At 44.2% G+C, this 14,927-nt stretch overlaps 1 protein-coding gene across 1 annotated transcript; it reads left to right on the top strand.

The window, feature by feature from the left end:
• The first annotated feature begins 761 nt into the window (after positions 1 to 761).
• MTFP1 (mitochondrial fission process 1) lies at positions 762 to 14,865 on the top strand. The gene is made up of 4 exons (XM_069961478.1): positions 762 to 1,114; positions 12,066 to 12,193; positions 13,816 to 14,048; positions 14,611 to 14,865. Exons 1-4 carry the CDS (start codon positions 1,045 to 1,047, stop codon positions 14,690 to 14,692), a joined length of 513 nt encoding a protein of 170 aa, XP_069817579.1. The 5' UTR covers positions 762 to 1,044; the 3' UTR covers positions 14,693 to 14,865.
• The last annotated feature ends 62 nt before the right edge of the window (positions 14,866 to 14,927 follow it).

Raw genomic sequence — 14,927 nt, forward strand, 5'->3', positions numbered from 1 at the left:
AGGGGCGGAATTTGCGGCAAATTATCTGCGAGAATTCCTTTATGCATGAAGGAGTAATCTGAGGTCAAGTTGCTGATGACCTTACTGTGAGTAAAATCTAAGGGCCATATTAGACGGCCCTACCTGACGGCTCCTCGTTCCCTGCTTGCAGTCGGTGCTATTACACCCACTGACAGGGAGTGAGGGGGGCGCAGGAGAGGCTGCCCACACGATCAAGATCCTGCCGCTGCGTTCCCTGTATAGGCGCATGCCGAATACGGAATTCTTCCAGCAGCTGCGCTGTATACCATGCAACCAACCGTGCTGCTGGAAGAATTCCATCACCAACAGGCGCATGCCCAGGAATCACAGCGGCAGGATTTTGACAGCCTATTAGTGCTCCTGTGAAAGAATCGGTGCGCATGCTGCAGAAATAACAATCTGCCACATGTGAACAAGCACCTAGAAGAACACACAGTATGAATTAGGGAATTTTTTTTATTTATGTCATTGCCTTATGCTTTATTGTAGGTTCTGACAGGCCCAGTTGTATACATATTAGTACAGCCGGCAGCTGGTACATTAGCAGTGTACCTAGCGGCGCTGTGCATCATTGCTTCAGCTGAATTGAGCTTTTAAATGCCGAGCCCTAGGTTTGGGCGGTCACGTGACTCACCTAGCGATTACTCATTGGTTGAAATCGGACAGGGTTCTGCTGGGACCGTCTGACAAGTGCCTGCTCTTTAGTTCGGCGCAGAGAGCTGCCAGGGCACCGGTGTGTGATGTGCACGTACAGTACTATGGCGCTGGGTGTAGGAGCGGGTCCTTACAGCTATCACTATGTAATTACAGCCCCTGGGCTCAGCGTCCTGTACAATGTATTATTTATGTCCCCTCCTCAGTGAGTCTGGCAGTCCGGCCCACATGCCGGTCACTGGGAGGACGGGGCTGCCCTGTAATGTTTCCTGGGAAACGATAGCAGCCTGTGTGCACATAGAGCCGCCGCCGGGCTGTGCGCTTGTGTGACTGTCCCTGACTGCAGTGACCTCTACCGCCGGGGCAGGCATGGCACAGCACGGGGCACAGCACGGAGCCGAGCCGGACCTCTACAGGGACACGTGGGTCAGGTACTTGGGTAAGTGACGGGGCTGAGGCTGGAGGACGACACATAACTGTCCTGCATTATAAGGGGGAAGTTGTACAACTATGTCAGCTGCAGTTTCCTTGAAGACTTCCTGTCAGAGAGAGGAGAATAAGAAGACATTGTAGGGGACTAGTGGTAGTGACTGCTGGCCCTGTATATACTGGGGTGTATATATACTGTATACTGTATGGCCATGTATATACTGGGGTGTATATATACTGTATGGCCATGTATATACTGGGGTGTATATATACTGTATGGCCATGTATATACTGGGGTGTATGTATACTGTATGGCCATGTATATACTGGGGTGTATATATACTGTATACTGTATGGCCATGTATATACTGGGGTGTATATATACTGTATACTGTATGGCCATGTATATACTGGGGTGTATATATACTGTATGGCCATGTATATACTGGGGTGTATATATACTGTATGGCCATGTATATACTGGGGTGTATATATACTGTATACTGTATGGCCATGTATATACTGGGGTGTATATATACTGTATGGCCATGGATATACTGGGGTGTATATATACTGTATGGCCATGTATATACTGGGGTGTATATATACTGTATGGCCATGTATATACTGGGGTGTATATATACTGTATACTGTATGGCCATGTATATACTGGGGTGTATATATACTGTATGGCCATGTATATACTGGGGTGTATATATACTGTATGGCCATGTATATACTGGGGTGTATATATACTGTATACTGTATGGCCATGTATATACTGGGGTATATATATACTGTATATGTGAGGACATCTGACAGCATGCCCACAGACCCCCATCACCCACAGACACCTAGAAAGTTGTCTGCCGGAATAGAGGAGACCCCCGTTCTGTTCCTTAGGGTGCTATTTCACTGGACGATTTGTCATCGATTAACAATAAACGATCTATGACGAGCGATCTTAAATCGTTCACTTTAACTACACAGGACAATGACAGTTACTTATGGTTGTTCTTGCGTTCGTCCTTTCCTGGCTGATAGACTAGGGAACGACCAAACTACGTGTTATAACACCGAATGATGTTCGAACGATTTGTCAACGGTCAACGATGAAAATGGGTCCAGATTCTATCAAACAATCAATGATTTCTCATTGGTTGTTATATCGTTGCCTGCTATTACATGAAATGATTGTCGCTTAAATCCGAAAGGATTTTTTGTACGATAATCGTCCTGTGTAATACGGCCATTAGAGTGGGCTCCAGTAATAGAGCATAATATACGCCAGGTTGGGAATAATCTACTTGTAAATCCACCATAGACGTCCAAGCATCTGCCCTGAATTCCCAACCTGCACTGGCAAAATATACTGTGACCAATGGGCAAGTCTAAGGGTCCTATTACACGGGCCAATTATTGGCCAGGAGTGTCGCTGAAAACGCTCCTGTAGCCGATAATTAATCGGAAGACCAGGCAAATGCTGATAATCTTTTCTGCCTGCTCAAAAATGTATCTTTATTGGCCACACATCTCTCTGTGTAAAACAGGGTTTGTGTGGCTGAGGAAGATGAAGGGAAACTGACAGCACAGATATGGATATATCCGTGCTGTCACTTTCCAGATCACAAGTAGTATATACTTACCAGCCACGCTGCCTGTGATCTGCCATGTGGTTCTCTGGTCCTCCGGCTACTGCTATAACTTCAGGCCCCGCCTCCTTTAGAATACTTGACAGCTGGAAGAGGCAGGGCCTGAAGATACAGCCAGTGGAAGGCCGGAGAGCCAGATACCAGATCACAGGCAGTGTGGCTGGTAAGTATACACTGCTTGTGATCTGGAAACTGATAGATAGATAGATAGATAGATAGATAGATAGATAGATAGATAGATAGATTAATAGATAGATAAGTTAGATTAGATAGATAGATAGATTAATAGATAGGTAAGTTAGATTAGTTAGATAGATAGATAGATAGATAGATAGATAGATAGATAGATAGATTGATTAGATAGATCTGTGCTGTCAGTTTCCAGGGCTGCATGATCAATACAAGGTTCGATATAAATGCACAGCAAATGACCAGCCAATCTCGCGGATCGTCACTAGTTTGTGGCCCCCATGGCCAAGAAATCTGTGTTAGTAAAGGAACCATAAGGATCCTTTTACACACACATATCTGGGAGATTTTCTGACAGATTTTTCAAGCCACAGCCGGAAACACACTACAAACAGGGAACAGGCCATAAAAGGAAAGACTGAGATTTCTCCTCTTTTTAAATCCTTTCCTGGCTTTGGCTTCAGAAATTGGCCTCAGTGGTCACAAAACCAAAAACCAATGTTTCACTATAGTGGTCTCACGGCGTCACAGCTGGGGACCCGTATGGAGTTGCATTGGAACCCAAAAGGAGCCAACAGTCACAAGAGATCCATCTCAGGTTACTTGCATCTGTCAGGTTGCAGACACTTGTAGATCACAATGCCAAGCCATTTACTGATCTTATCGCAACGCGGCAGGATGACTGCAGGGTGACAGCAATTTTTGGTTGGGCCTGTCTTGACCAAAATTGCCATGTAGTCCTTATCTAACATTGCGGCTTCGTCGACCTGAATTGAAGGTATGATCCCAGTGATGGTGATTGTGGGTGTAATATAGTTGCAGAAATGTGGCCGTGTTATGCTTGTAAGTAATGCCTGAGAGATTTTAGGTTGTACTAAGACTTTTTAAGTCGTATTCGGTCTTGTGGACATCACTTGTTACTCAGTAGTTACAGTCAATAAATAATTCCGCAGAAAACCTACGTGTAGTCCCAGGATTACAATGTGAGTGACATGGCACAGGATTCTCTGTCTGATCTTTGACCCTGTGTCATGCTATGTAAATAGGGAAGGTCTCTTTCCATACATTTCCTCTATAGACTGAGGAGTCACCCAATGCTCCCAGCTGGGTCGTCTTTATTCCCGGCTACTCACCCCCGTGCACATTTGTAAATGTTCTCCTATCTATAGTCTCCCGTTTCTGGCTCATCTCTTACAGATCACGTTCTATCAGTGACTATATTTGGATATTTGAGTACACGTTGTACCTTTGTTTTGAGTCTTATTTATGTGTTCCCTGAGCTGCATTACCATTGTATGACCTCTACTGATGGAAGGGACGTTGTGCTGCTTGCGGTATGATGCAGACTAATGGAAAACGAACAGATAAAGGGATATTTCAGCCAGATGCATGTATCTCCTATCCACTGGATATATGCTAGATGAGCGGTGGTCCAACCACTAGGACCCCTATAAATCACCAGAAAAGGAAACCCTCCCTGCTGCAAGAACACGACTAGGAGGTGTTTCAATGAAGGGTGGTCAAGCCCTCTGACCCTCCAGACAGATAAACGCTGACCTTGGTTGTCCTTCATAGTGTCATAGACTTTGAATTAAAGGCCCCATTACACAAAACGATCGTTTTGGGTAATAGAAGGAAACGATCAGCTGACATGTCGTTTGTCTTTCAACATGTTGAAAGATGACTAATACAGTATAGCAACGATCTGCTGCCGTCGCTCTGCCTGACCATAGAATGGAGTGTATGGCACAGGTAGATATGCACGCGGCCGTGAGCGGGGGCGAGCTGCGGAATCCACGGCGGGTGATCCGCCAGGTGTGTACACATTACCTTATCGGTATATTCCTAAACCAGATGGTAAAGTCTCCCTCTTCTCACCTTTATGTGTTCATGTGAGTGAAGGCTTAGTCCCTTTGTGAAATGTGCACAAGCTCCACTCACTGCCCAGACCCCACCTATCATCTGTCTGTAATAAGAGGCGCTCGCTGTGTATCCTTACAGACAAGGAGCAGGTTTCTGTAGTGTTGACAAGACTATTTATGGCACACGGGAGGGGACGCTCATCTTACAGGAAGAGTGCGGATGAGTGGCGGCTTCTCCGACCCCACAGATACAAAGGAGAGATTTATTAAAGGTGGCAATATAAGTGATATAGGAAGAGATTTCCTCATGGTTTCATTTATCAGGAAAAGTCAGGATAGAAGAGAAGATTTAGTGGGAATTGGGAACTGAGGAAATTGTATAAATTCTTTCCCTGAGGTTGCATTATACTGCCCTATAGTTATTACCAGCAATATATGGCTAACATAAACTTTAATAGGTTTCTAATGTACAGTCCAACCAAATGAGTGAAGAGCATTCTGGGAAAAGGCGAACCTTTTTATTCTGCTACTGCTACACCCCTCATCTACTATACTGCTGCTACTACTACCACACCTATCATCTACTATACTGCTGCTACTACTACACCCCTTATCTACTATACTTCTACTACTACACCCCATGTACTATACTGCTGCTACTACTACACCCCTCATCTACTATACTGCTCCTACTACTACTACACCCCATGTACTATACTGCTGCTGCTGCTACTACTACTACACGGCTGCTGCTACTACACCCCTCATCTACTATTCTGATACTACTACTACTACTACTACTACACCCCTCATCTACTATACTGCTGCTGCTACTACTACTACTACTACACCCCTCATCTACTAAACTGCTGCTACTACCACACCTCTCATCTACTATAATGCAGCTACTACACCCCATCTACTATACTGCTGCTCCTACTATATCCTTCATCTACTATTCTGCTGCACCCCTGATTTACTATACTGCTGCTTCTACTACATCCCTCATCTACTATACTGCTCCTACTACTACTACACCCCTCATCTACTATACTGCTCCTACTACACCCCTCATCTACTATACTGCTCCTACTACTACTACACCCCTCATCTACTATACTGCTCCTACTACTACTACACCCCTCATCTACTGTACTGCTGCTGCTACTACTACTACACCCCTTATCTACTATACTGCTACTACTACCTCCCATCTACTATACTGCTACTACTACCCCCCATCTACTATACTGCTACTACTACCCCCATCTACTATACTGCTGCTACTACACCCCTCATCTACTATACTTCTACAACTACACCCCTCATTTACTACACTGCTCCTACTACTGCTATACCCCTCATCTACTATACTGCTGCTACTACTACACCCCTCATATACTATACTGCTGCTGCTACTACTACACCCCTCATCTACTACACTGCTCCTACTACTGCTATACCCCTCATTTACTATACTGCTACTACACCCCTCATCTACTATACTGCTACTACTACTACACCCCTCACCTACTATACTGCTACTACTACTACACCCCTTATCTACTATACTGCTACTACTACTACACCCCTCATCTACTATACTGCTGCTACTACTACTACACCCCTCATCTACTGTACTGCTGCTACTACTACTACACCCCTCATATCCTATTCTGCTGCTACTACACCCCTCATCTACTGTATTGCTGCTACTACTACACCCCTTATCTACTGTACTGCTGCTGCTACTACTACACCCCTTATCTACTGTACTGCTGCTACTACTACACCCCTCATCTACTGTACTGCTGCTGCTACTACTACTACACCCCTCATATATTATTCCTCTACCTACATGGATCCACACAGGGGGCTTGTGTGGATTTTAGGTTAACCTCTTTAAGGCCATTTTAGGCTGGGTCATTCAGAGGTTAATACATTTGCAGCAATTCCTTGCCATGAAACACAGCGAAGGTTGTACACAAGTGTAGTAAGTGTGTTACACAGAGCAGACATCCACAGGGTGTTACAGTACCCGCCACGTAGATGAGGTTTTACACAGGAACTGACCTGTGATGTATATCTGAAGCCTCTCTGTTTCAGAACCCGCGTTACTTAAAGTGATGTGGCAGCAGATTGACCACATTTGCGTCTCCCCTCCCTGCATCTGTATAACACATACATGGTCAGTAGTGCAGAGATTGTAGCTCTGATGGCTGTAAACCAGGCAGATTTAATGCGTCACTGTAAGAGGCTCCAGGGGAATGGTTCCATTTCCAGAAGGCGCAGCAGCTAGTACATCCCAACTCACTCCTCTAAATTATAGATGAATCTGTGGGACTGCGCCAGACATTGCTATGTCTTTAGTACACTGCTCCCTCAAGTGACAAGTGATGAAAAACAATTCATTCTGAAACCCCCAAATTTAAAAAAATGTAGATACCATAGAGATAAAGCAAACCTGTACATATAGATGATAGATACACATACAATGGGCCGGTCTGGCATAGTGTCCAAGGGATTCCTTTCCACAAACCACTAGCGTGTAGTAACATACATTTTAGCACCAATGGTGCATTTACACGGAACAATTATCTTTTGAATAGATCGCATTTGAGCAATAATCGACTCGTGTAAACACGGCGAACGATCAAGCGATGAGAGAGAAATCGTTCATCGTGATCTTTAAACGTGTTCTCAAATCGTGGTTGGTCGTTCGGTGAAAGATCGCTTCGTCTTAACCCCCCGGTGCAGACCTATATACTTACCGCTTCCATGAAGTCCCAGTCCCGGAGCCCGTCCCGCCGCCGAGAAATCCCAATCTGAAGCCGCATGCGCGCTCACCAGAGATGAGTCCGACGCCGATAGAGAATGACGGTTGCAGTGGGGGTCGGCCGGGCTCCGTCCCGGCATGGGGGGGACAGGTTCTCTTTAAACGATCTTAAAACGATCGCAAGAACTATTTTTTCTAACGATTTATCTCTTTGTCTAAATGCTGATCGTTATAAAAACCAAATCGCTGCTTTAGAATCGTTAAACGATTGATTGGGCGAATTATCGCTCCGTGTAAATGTTTTCCTCAATAGAGTTGCATTAGAGGTGAGCACCTTCCTTTTTAGTTGGTCATGTGACCTAGTAGGCTTTTATAAGGCCCCGTGCACACGGACCAAAAGTCCGTCGCGGAATGCCGCCAACCTCCCTGTCATAATGACACTCTATGGAAGGCTCGCGCACTGCATCTCTCAGCGCTAAAGAATGAACATGTTCATTCTTCAGTGCGGAGAGCCCCTGAGAGATGCGGCATGCGAGCCTCCCATAGAGTGTCCGCCACTTTTGCTCTGTGTGCACGGGGCCTTACAGCTTTGTAGGCTTTTTTGAATAATTTACCCCATGTGTGAATCACTGAGCCTGAAACTGCTTTTCTAAAGGTGCCCATGTACTTTTAATATCCGAATGTATGTTCAGCTGACCACCCTCTCTTCCAATTTGCCTGCACACATAAACATTAAGCACAGCAGTTTGTGTGTTCTCTGTAGAGAGGAGAGATAAGTTGCTGCCCCAAAGCTCCGGTGGCGGCTTATCTATCTAAGAACTATAGGTTTAGGCAAATGAAATCCAACATGCCTGTCCCTTCTCTTGTCCATCTTCATCATCTGTCAGGAGAAAAATGGGAGGCAACTTACTACTATAGGTGACCAGTTTATTAAAAATTGTTAGATTCTGCCAACTTTAGCCTAAATTGTACAGGAACCATAAAGCAAGCATTATGTTTTCAATAACTGCTGGCTAAAGGTTAAAGGGATTATCCAGGATAAGAAAAATCACAGCTCTTGAAAAATAGCACCTCCCCTGTCCTCAGGTTGTGTGTGGTATTACAATTCAGCATACATGTACTTCAATGGAACTGATTTGCAAAGCCACTCGTAAAGGAAGGACAGGAGAGGTGCTGTTTGTGGAAGAAAGCAGCCATGTTTATCTAAGGCTGGAAAACCCATTTAATTTGTTTGACAATTCTGTCTCCAGACCTCCCCATACACGAACATTCGGCACAGCCTGTGTTGTCTGGGGAAGCGAGGGTTACAGAGAATCTGTCAGCTGCTGACACAGTTAGGGCTTATTCCCACGTTCTGTAAAACACATATTAAGGATGTCATATTTTGTATAGTGAAGCCATTACAATATGGCGCTGACCTTCTAAACCTGTAGAGATGTTTATATTCCTTAAAGCTTATGTAAGTAAACACTAGTGCTACACAAGTAACTCTTTTTTACCTCAGCCAATGAAGTACTGACACAAGCCTTGGTAGAAGAACATAGCCCCCAGGATATATAAACTGGCTGCCATCTTAGAATAAACATATCCAGCTTTTCTTCCAGGATGTAGAGAAATGCTTTTCCAAGCTTCTGAATATCTCCCTGCTTGACTGGCACCTGGAGCCCCAAGCAGGCTCAGGTATGGAAAGGAGCAGGTGTTAAAGCCTTCTGCTTTTCAGGAGCTCAGGAAAGCTTTTTTGACTCTTTGAACTGTAGAATAAAAGCATTTTTCTACGTTCTGCAAGCACTGTCCAATAAATAAAAGGTACCAGTGTCTCCTTGCCCTAATAGCTATCTAGCAGTGTCAGCAGTTTGGAACAGGGATTCCAGCAGACAGATTCCCTTTAACCTGAACCCACTGATCGAACGGCGCTATGTACCGGAACCGGCCGGTACTCAAGCACTGGAGGCCGGCCGGGCCGCCCCCAGTGGGAGGGAATTCCCTCCCCTGTATGACGCGGCTCCCTTAGAATGAATGGAGCTGCGTCATACAGGGGAGGGAATTCCCTCCCACTGGAGGTGGCCCGGCCGGCCTCCAGTGCTTGAGTACCGGCCGGTTCCGGTACATAGCGCCGTTCGATCAGTGGGTTCAGGTTAAAGAGGATGTACCAGGTGGTATATCCTCTTCAAGCTTTAGTGAGACAGTTCTGGCTTATTCCTCCTAGACCAAATGGATCCCGCAGCAAAAAACGAACACATCTGATATCAACTGATATCACCTTGAAGACACAGCAAATCATGTGTTTTACACCTTAGGGCCCTATTATACAGAGAGATTATCTGACAGATCACTGAAAGCAAAGCCAGGAACAGACTATAAACAGAAATCAGGTCAAATAAAAAGATTTCTCCTCTTTTCAAATCCATTGCTGGATTCAGCTAAAAAATGTCACACATCTTTAGGTGTAATAGGGCCCTTAAAGGGAACCTGTCTTATTGAAATTGAAGCTCAATTTGTAGGCATTATGTCATACAGCAGGAGAAACTTATCACATTAACATCGTTTTGCAGAAAAAAAAAAAACACCAGAATAATTTGTCATTTATTAGTCTGACCTAAGTAGTCAAGGAGGCGGTCCTTTTCAGTAACAACACATCTTTAGATAAGTTTGCATATAGTGAGAGCTGTCAGTCACTGAGTAGGACCACCCACATGGCTACTTAGCCCAAAATCAGCAGTAATTAACATGAATAAATAACTTTTCCCACAAGACTAATATATATATATAATCAATCTGCTCGGCTCATCCTGCTCTGTAACATGCTGCCTGCAGGTTGGACCACATTCCCTTTAAGCATCTATTGACATGTCTCCCGATTCCTGTCTGGTGCAGTATTGCCATTGAGTCTTTTTCTGTAATTAAAATAAACATTCATGTGGAGAGCCAGAACATAGCGTGACTGACATGTGACAGCATATAACGTGAAATATGGCACAACAGGCACTTGTGTGTTGTGGTTGAGCAGAAGTTTCTAGAATTGCCTCAATGGAAACGTGTGTTCAAACAACTTGTGTTTGTAGCTGTCATTGTGTTTTACTAAGAAAGTCTATTAGGTTAAATAAACACATGGACTATGTAATGATTTAAAGGGGAACTCCAGATAGGGAAATTTAATTTCTATAAAAAAAAATAAATACAGTAATACATTATACAGATCTGTATAACGTATAATGTGTCTGCACAGTTCTGCAGGAATTGAAGAAAACGGGCCTCCCTGCAATTTACCATGCAGTCTCATGCTGCCCCCTCCTCAGGAGACAAAGATCATGTGACCACTGTCTCACATTTAGTTTGTTTGCTAAACACAGACTGAGGATGCAGATGTGTCAGTGGGTGGAAGGAACAGAACGTTATGAACATGCACCACAAAGACTTCTGGGAAATGTAGTCTAATAGCAGTGCAGGGGAAGAGGAACAACAAGAGAAAGCGGGACTATTGTAAAACCATATGAAGAGTGTTGGTAATGCAACTTACAGTCTATTATTTTACCAATGCTTACTGCCCCTTTAGTAACTGCACTACTCTGTAGATCCCACTAATGCACTGTGACAAGTAGTGCAGCTCCAGCGGACACTTAACAGGACTTTACATTATTAATTCAGGAGCTCCAAGCTATAAATGGCTTCTGAGTGAGAAGAAGGATTATATGAGCTTTGCACAATGGCCTGAAATGTCTGTCTGATTAAAAATAAAAAATTTGCAGTGAAGGATTTCCTCCAAAGAGAACAAAGTAATGGTCCGTTTACACAAAGCGATAATTCGCCCTATCGATTAACGATTTTGAAGCATTGTTTTGGTTTTCATAATGATCAGCGTTTAGACGAATAAATCGTTATAAAAATCGTTATTGCAATAGTCTTTAAGATCGCTTAAGCCCATCTCACACACAGGGTAAATCTTTGACAGACTGTTTACGCGAAGCGATCTGCAAATTTTTATCAATGAATTGAGCGTCAGAATTTCATGTCTGTGGGACAGGCAGAACTTCAAGTGGATTCCGCTTGAAATTTCGGTGTGTGTACATACCCTATGGCAGTATATAAGTAGCCACATTTGGCCCTCTGCAAGTTCCCACCTGTGAACGGGTAAAGCCCGTATTACACGTAGTGATTATCGTTTGAAGATTTGCTGTAATGATCTAGTAAAATATAGCGATTGTGTAGCGAACGATTCTGAGGTTATTACATTTACGCATTACTGTTATGGATTATTGTTTTCACGCCGTTTAATAGTTGCTAATCGTTCCTCAGGACAACCCACACATGTTCTATCGGTAAATGAACAGATATGCGAACTACCAAATATAATTTTTCAACATGTTGAAAAACAAAAGTGAACAATTTTTTAGGTGTTCTTACACGACAGATAATCGCTTATGTTCAATCACTATGAAAATGGAAACATGAATTGTGATCACAATGTATAATCCTCTCTTTCAGGCTATGCCAATGAAGTTGGAGAATCATTCCGTGCCCTGATACCCAAAACACTTGTTTGGGCAACCTATGGTGTAGCTACAGCCTATGTAACTGCAGATGCAGCTGATAAAGGACACAAAGCAGCTCAGGTATTTATCCTGGGTAATTCATGATGGTTTCAGGTGACAGGGCAGATATGTTTCCACACCAACGCATAACTGCCACACATTATATTGTTGCATTGTAAGTACTTGTAGGAGAACTCTGGGCATAAAAAAAATCCCTGGTTTTGGTGGTGGAGGACACTATACTTAACCATCCCCATACCCTAACAGCGCAGCCTGTGACTGGGGCGGGACACCTCTGCAGTCACCGACTGAGCGGCTAATTCCTGCCTGATCATGACGACACTGGAGGCTAAGATCCAGCTGGTGGCGCTGTGCTGCAGGGCACAGGTTAGTATAGCTTATGTTCCCCCACCATTCTGCCTGCCCTGGATTTATACTTTTCACCCGAGTTCTCCTTTAACACCTTAGAATATGTTCACACTGAGTAATATAGGCTGAATCCGGCCTGGCTCAGTGTCACACAGTGTCTCTATGGGATGGCTTGCACACCTCTGCTTCAATCTTTCCCTGCTTAAAGAATTGACATGTCAATTCTTTGAGCGGAGGCGCACAAGTTATCCTATAGACACTCTGAAGCAGGCTGGTCTGCCGCGGAATTCCACCTGTATTACTCAGCGAAAACATACCCTTAGTGAGTAATATGCCTTTTTGCAGCACAGTCAGAATAAAGTGGTACAGGCCCTGTATGACAGTCAGGCTCCCACACTGCTAGTTCTGGAGAAACCACTGATCCTGTCAGTTTACCCATTACATGTTGTGGTCAAATAATGACCATGACATGTAACAGATTAGCTAGTAAAATTTACAGCTGCAGTTGGGTCTTTATGGCATATGTCTATATACCTGTCCTGGAGGTATGGCTGTATATGCCTAAGGGCGGGTTCAGACTACAGAATCCACACGGATAAATTCCGTCGGATTCTGTCATTAGTACCCACTCCCCTCTCCACCAGTGCCATAGACACCATTCTATGCACAGGCGTATTCAGCGGAAAGAATTAACATGTGAATTCTTTTGGCGGATATCGGAATCAGCCCACCCATAGAATGGTGTCTATGAAGCCGGCGGAAAGGTGAGCGGGTACGAGCAACGGAATCCGCCGGGACTTAGACACATATTCTGTAGTCTGAACCCACCCTAAGGGCAGGTTCACACTACGGAATTCTCGCGGACAATGTCTGCAAAATTCCATCAGCTGTCCGCCCGCACATCTGGGCACCTTTCCGCCAGCTCCATAGACACCATTCTATGGGCCGGCGTATTCCGCTATAGGCTGAAAGAAGTGTCTTGTCACTTCTTTCAGCGGATTGCGGAATACGCAGGCCCATAGAATGGTGTCTATGGAGCCGGCGGAAAAGCACGTGCCCGTGCGGGCGGATAGCTGACGGAATTCCACGGACATTTTCCGCGAGAATTCCGTAGTGTGAACCCCCCCTAATATAGTAGTTAAGATCTTTCAAAACCCATTTGACCCCTCCCCATAAAATTACTTATTTTTCCACTCATACAATTCATGTTAAAGGAGACACATGGCACCTTTCATTTGTCAGGCTGCACTTCCAAAACATAGCAAAATATTTCTTATTCTCTGGTGAAATGGTCATTGACCTAGTAGCTCATCCGCTATAAATTTCACTTTTAGGCAAACACAGATGGTCCAAGCCGGACAGAAGACATCACAGTCGCAGTGGTAGATACCTTTGTTTGGCAAGCTCTTGCATCTGTGGCCATTCCTGGATTTACCATCAACCGATTATGTGCCGCCTCTCTTTACCTGATGGGACGTGTCACCCGCTGGCCTCTACCAGTACGCAAGTGGGCTACTACAGCAATAGGACTGTCAGCCATTCCTGTCATTATAACACCAATAGACAGGTAGGTGTCTTGTGGCAAGTAGTTTCTGAAGGGGGGTGACAGGAGCACAGGCTTATGCTGGGTATAGTTTAATCTTGTTTAGTTTTACCAGACCCAGGAGTGGGACTAACAGGAATTTTTATATAAATTAGCATGATTTTCACATTTCCTTTAGCATGTGAGTGACATTTCTCATCCATATTGTACACAGAACCTACAGTTCTAGCAAGCTGCAGTAGGTGGCTGTATCTTTATTAGGGTAATGGACTTGATTTCTCATTGAGATGAGCAAATTTACAGTAATAAGTCGATTGCAAAGCTAACAAAGTGATTCTATCAGCTCTGTCACTCCATGTGCCTGGAAAAGTTGGATCCAGTGCTGGGAAACTTCTCCAAGGTGGAGCAGCATGGACTTAAAGGCAGCGGGCTGATAAGTAGATTGCCAAGCTGACAAAAATCAATTCACTTCATTATTAATGTAAATTCACTAGTGTCTCTCTCTCCCCCCCCCCCCCCTTGACTTGGTTTTTTGAGATGACAACTGTTTTAAGTTACAAAATTTTTACTTTGTTCTATTCTGCAGATCAGTGGACTTCTTGCTGGACTCAAGTCTTCGTAAACTGTACAGTACACATGACAAACCTGATGAATCTCGGCCTTCTTAATACTTGAAGCCACATTGCTACTGAATATCAGGATTAACCCAGAAGTAGTTTTCAGAGGGCAAGTGTGGCACTGGACAGGACACTTCACTTTTTGAACTATGCAATAAGTCAAGAGCCAATTTGAAGCTTTGAGGAGGCTTTCGGATGTGCAATAAAAAGGAGTTTCTATAATATTCACTGCTGCCAGTTTCATAGGCAATATTGCTTTACAGTGTCATAAAGACCCTACACTTAA

Source organism: Dendropsophus ebraccatus, chromosome 3 (assembly GCF_027789765.1).
Source record: "Dendropsophus ebraccatus isolate aDenEbr1 chromosome 3, aDenEbr1.pat, whole genome shotgun sequence".
NCBI lineage: Eukaryota > Metazoa > Chordata > Amphibia > Anura > Hylidae > Dendropsophus > Dendropsophus ebraccatus.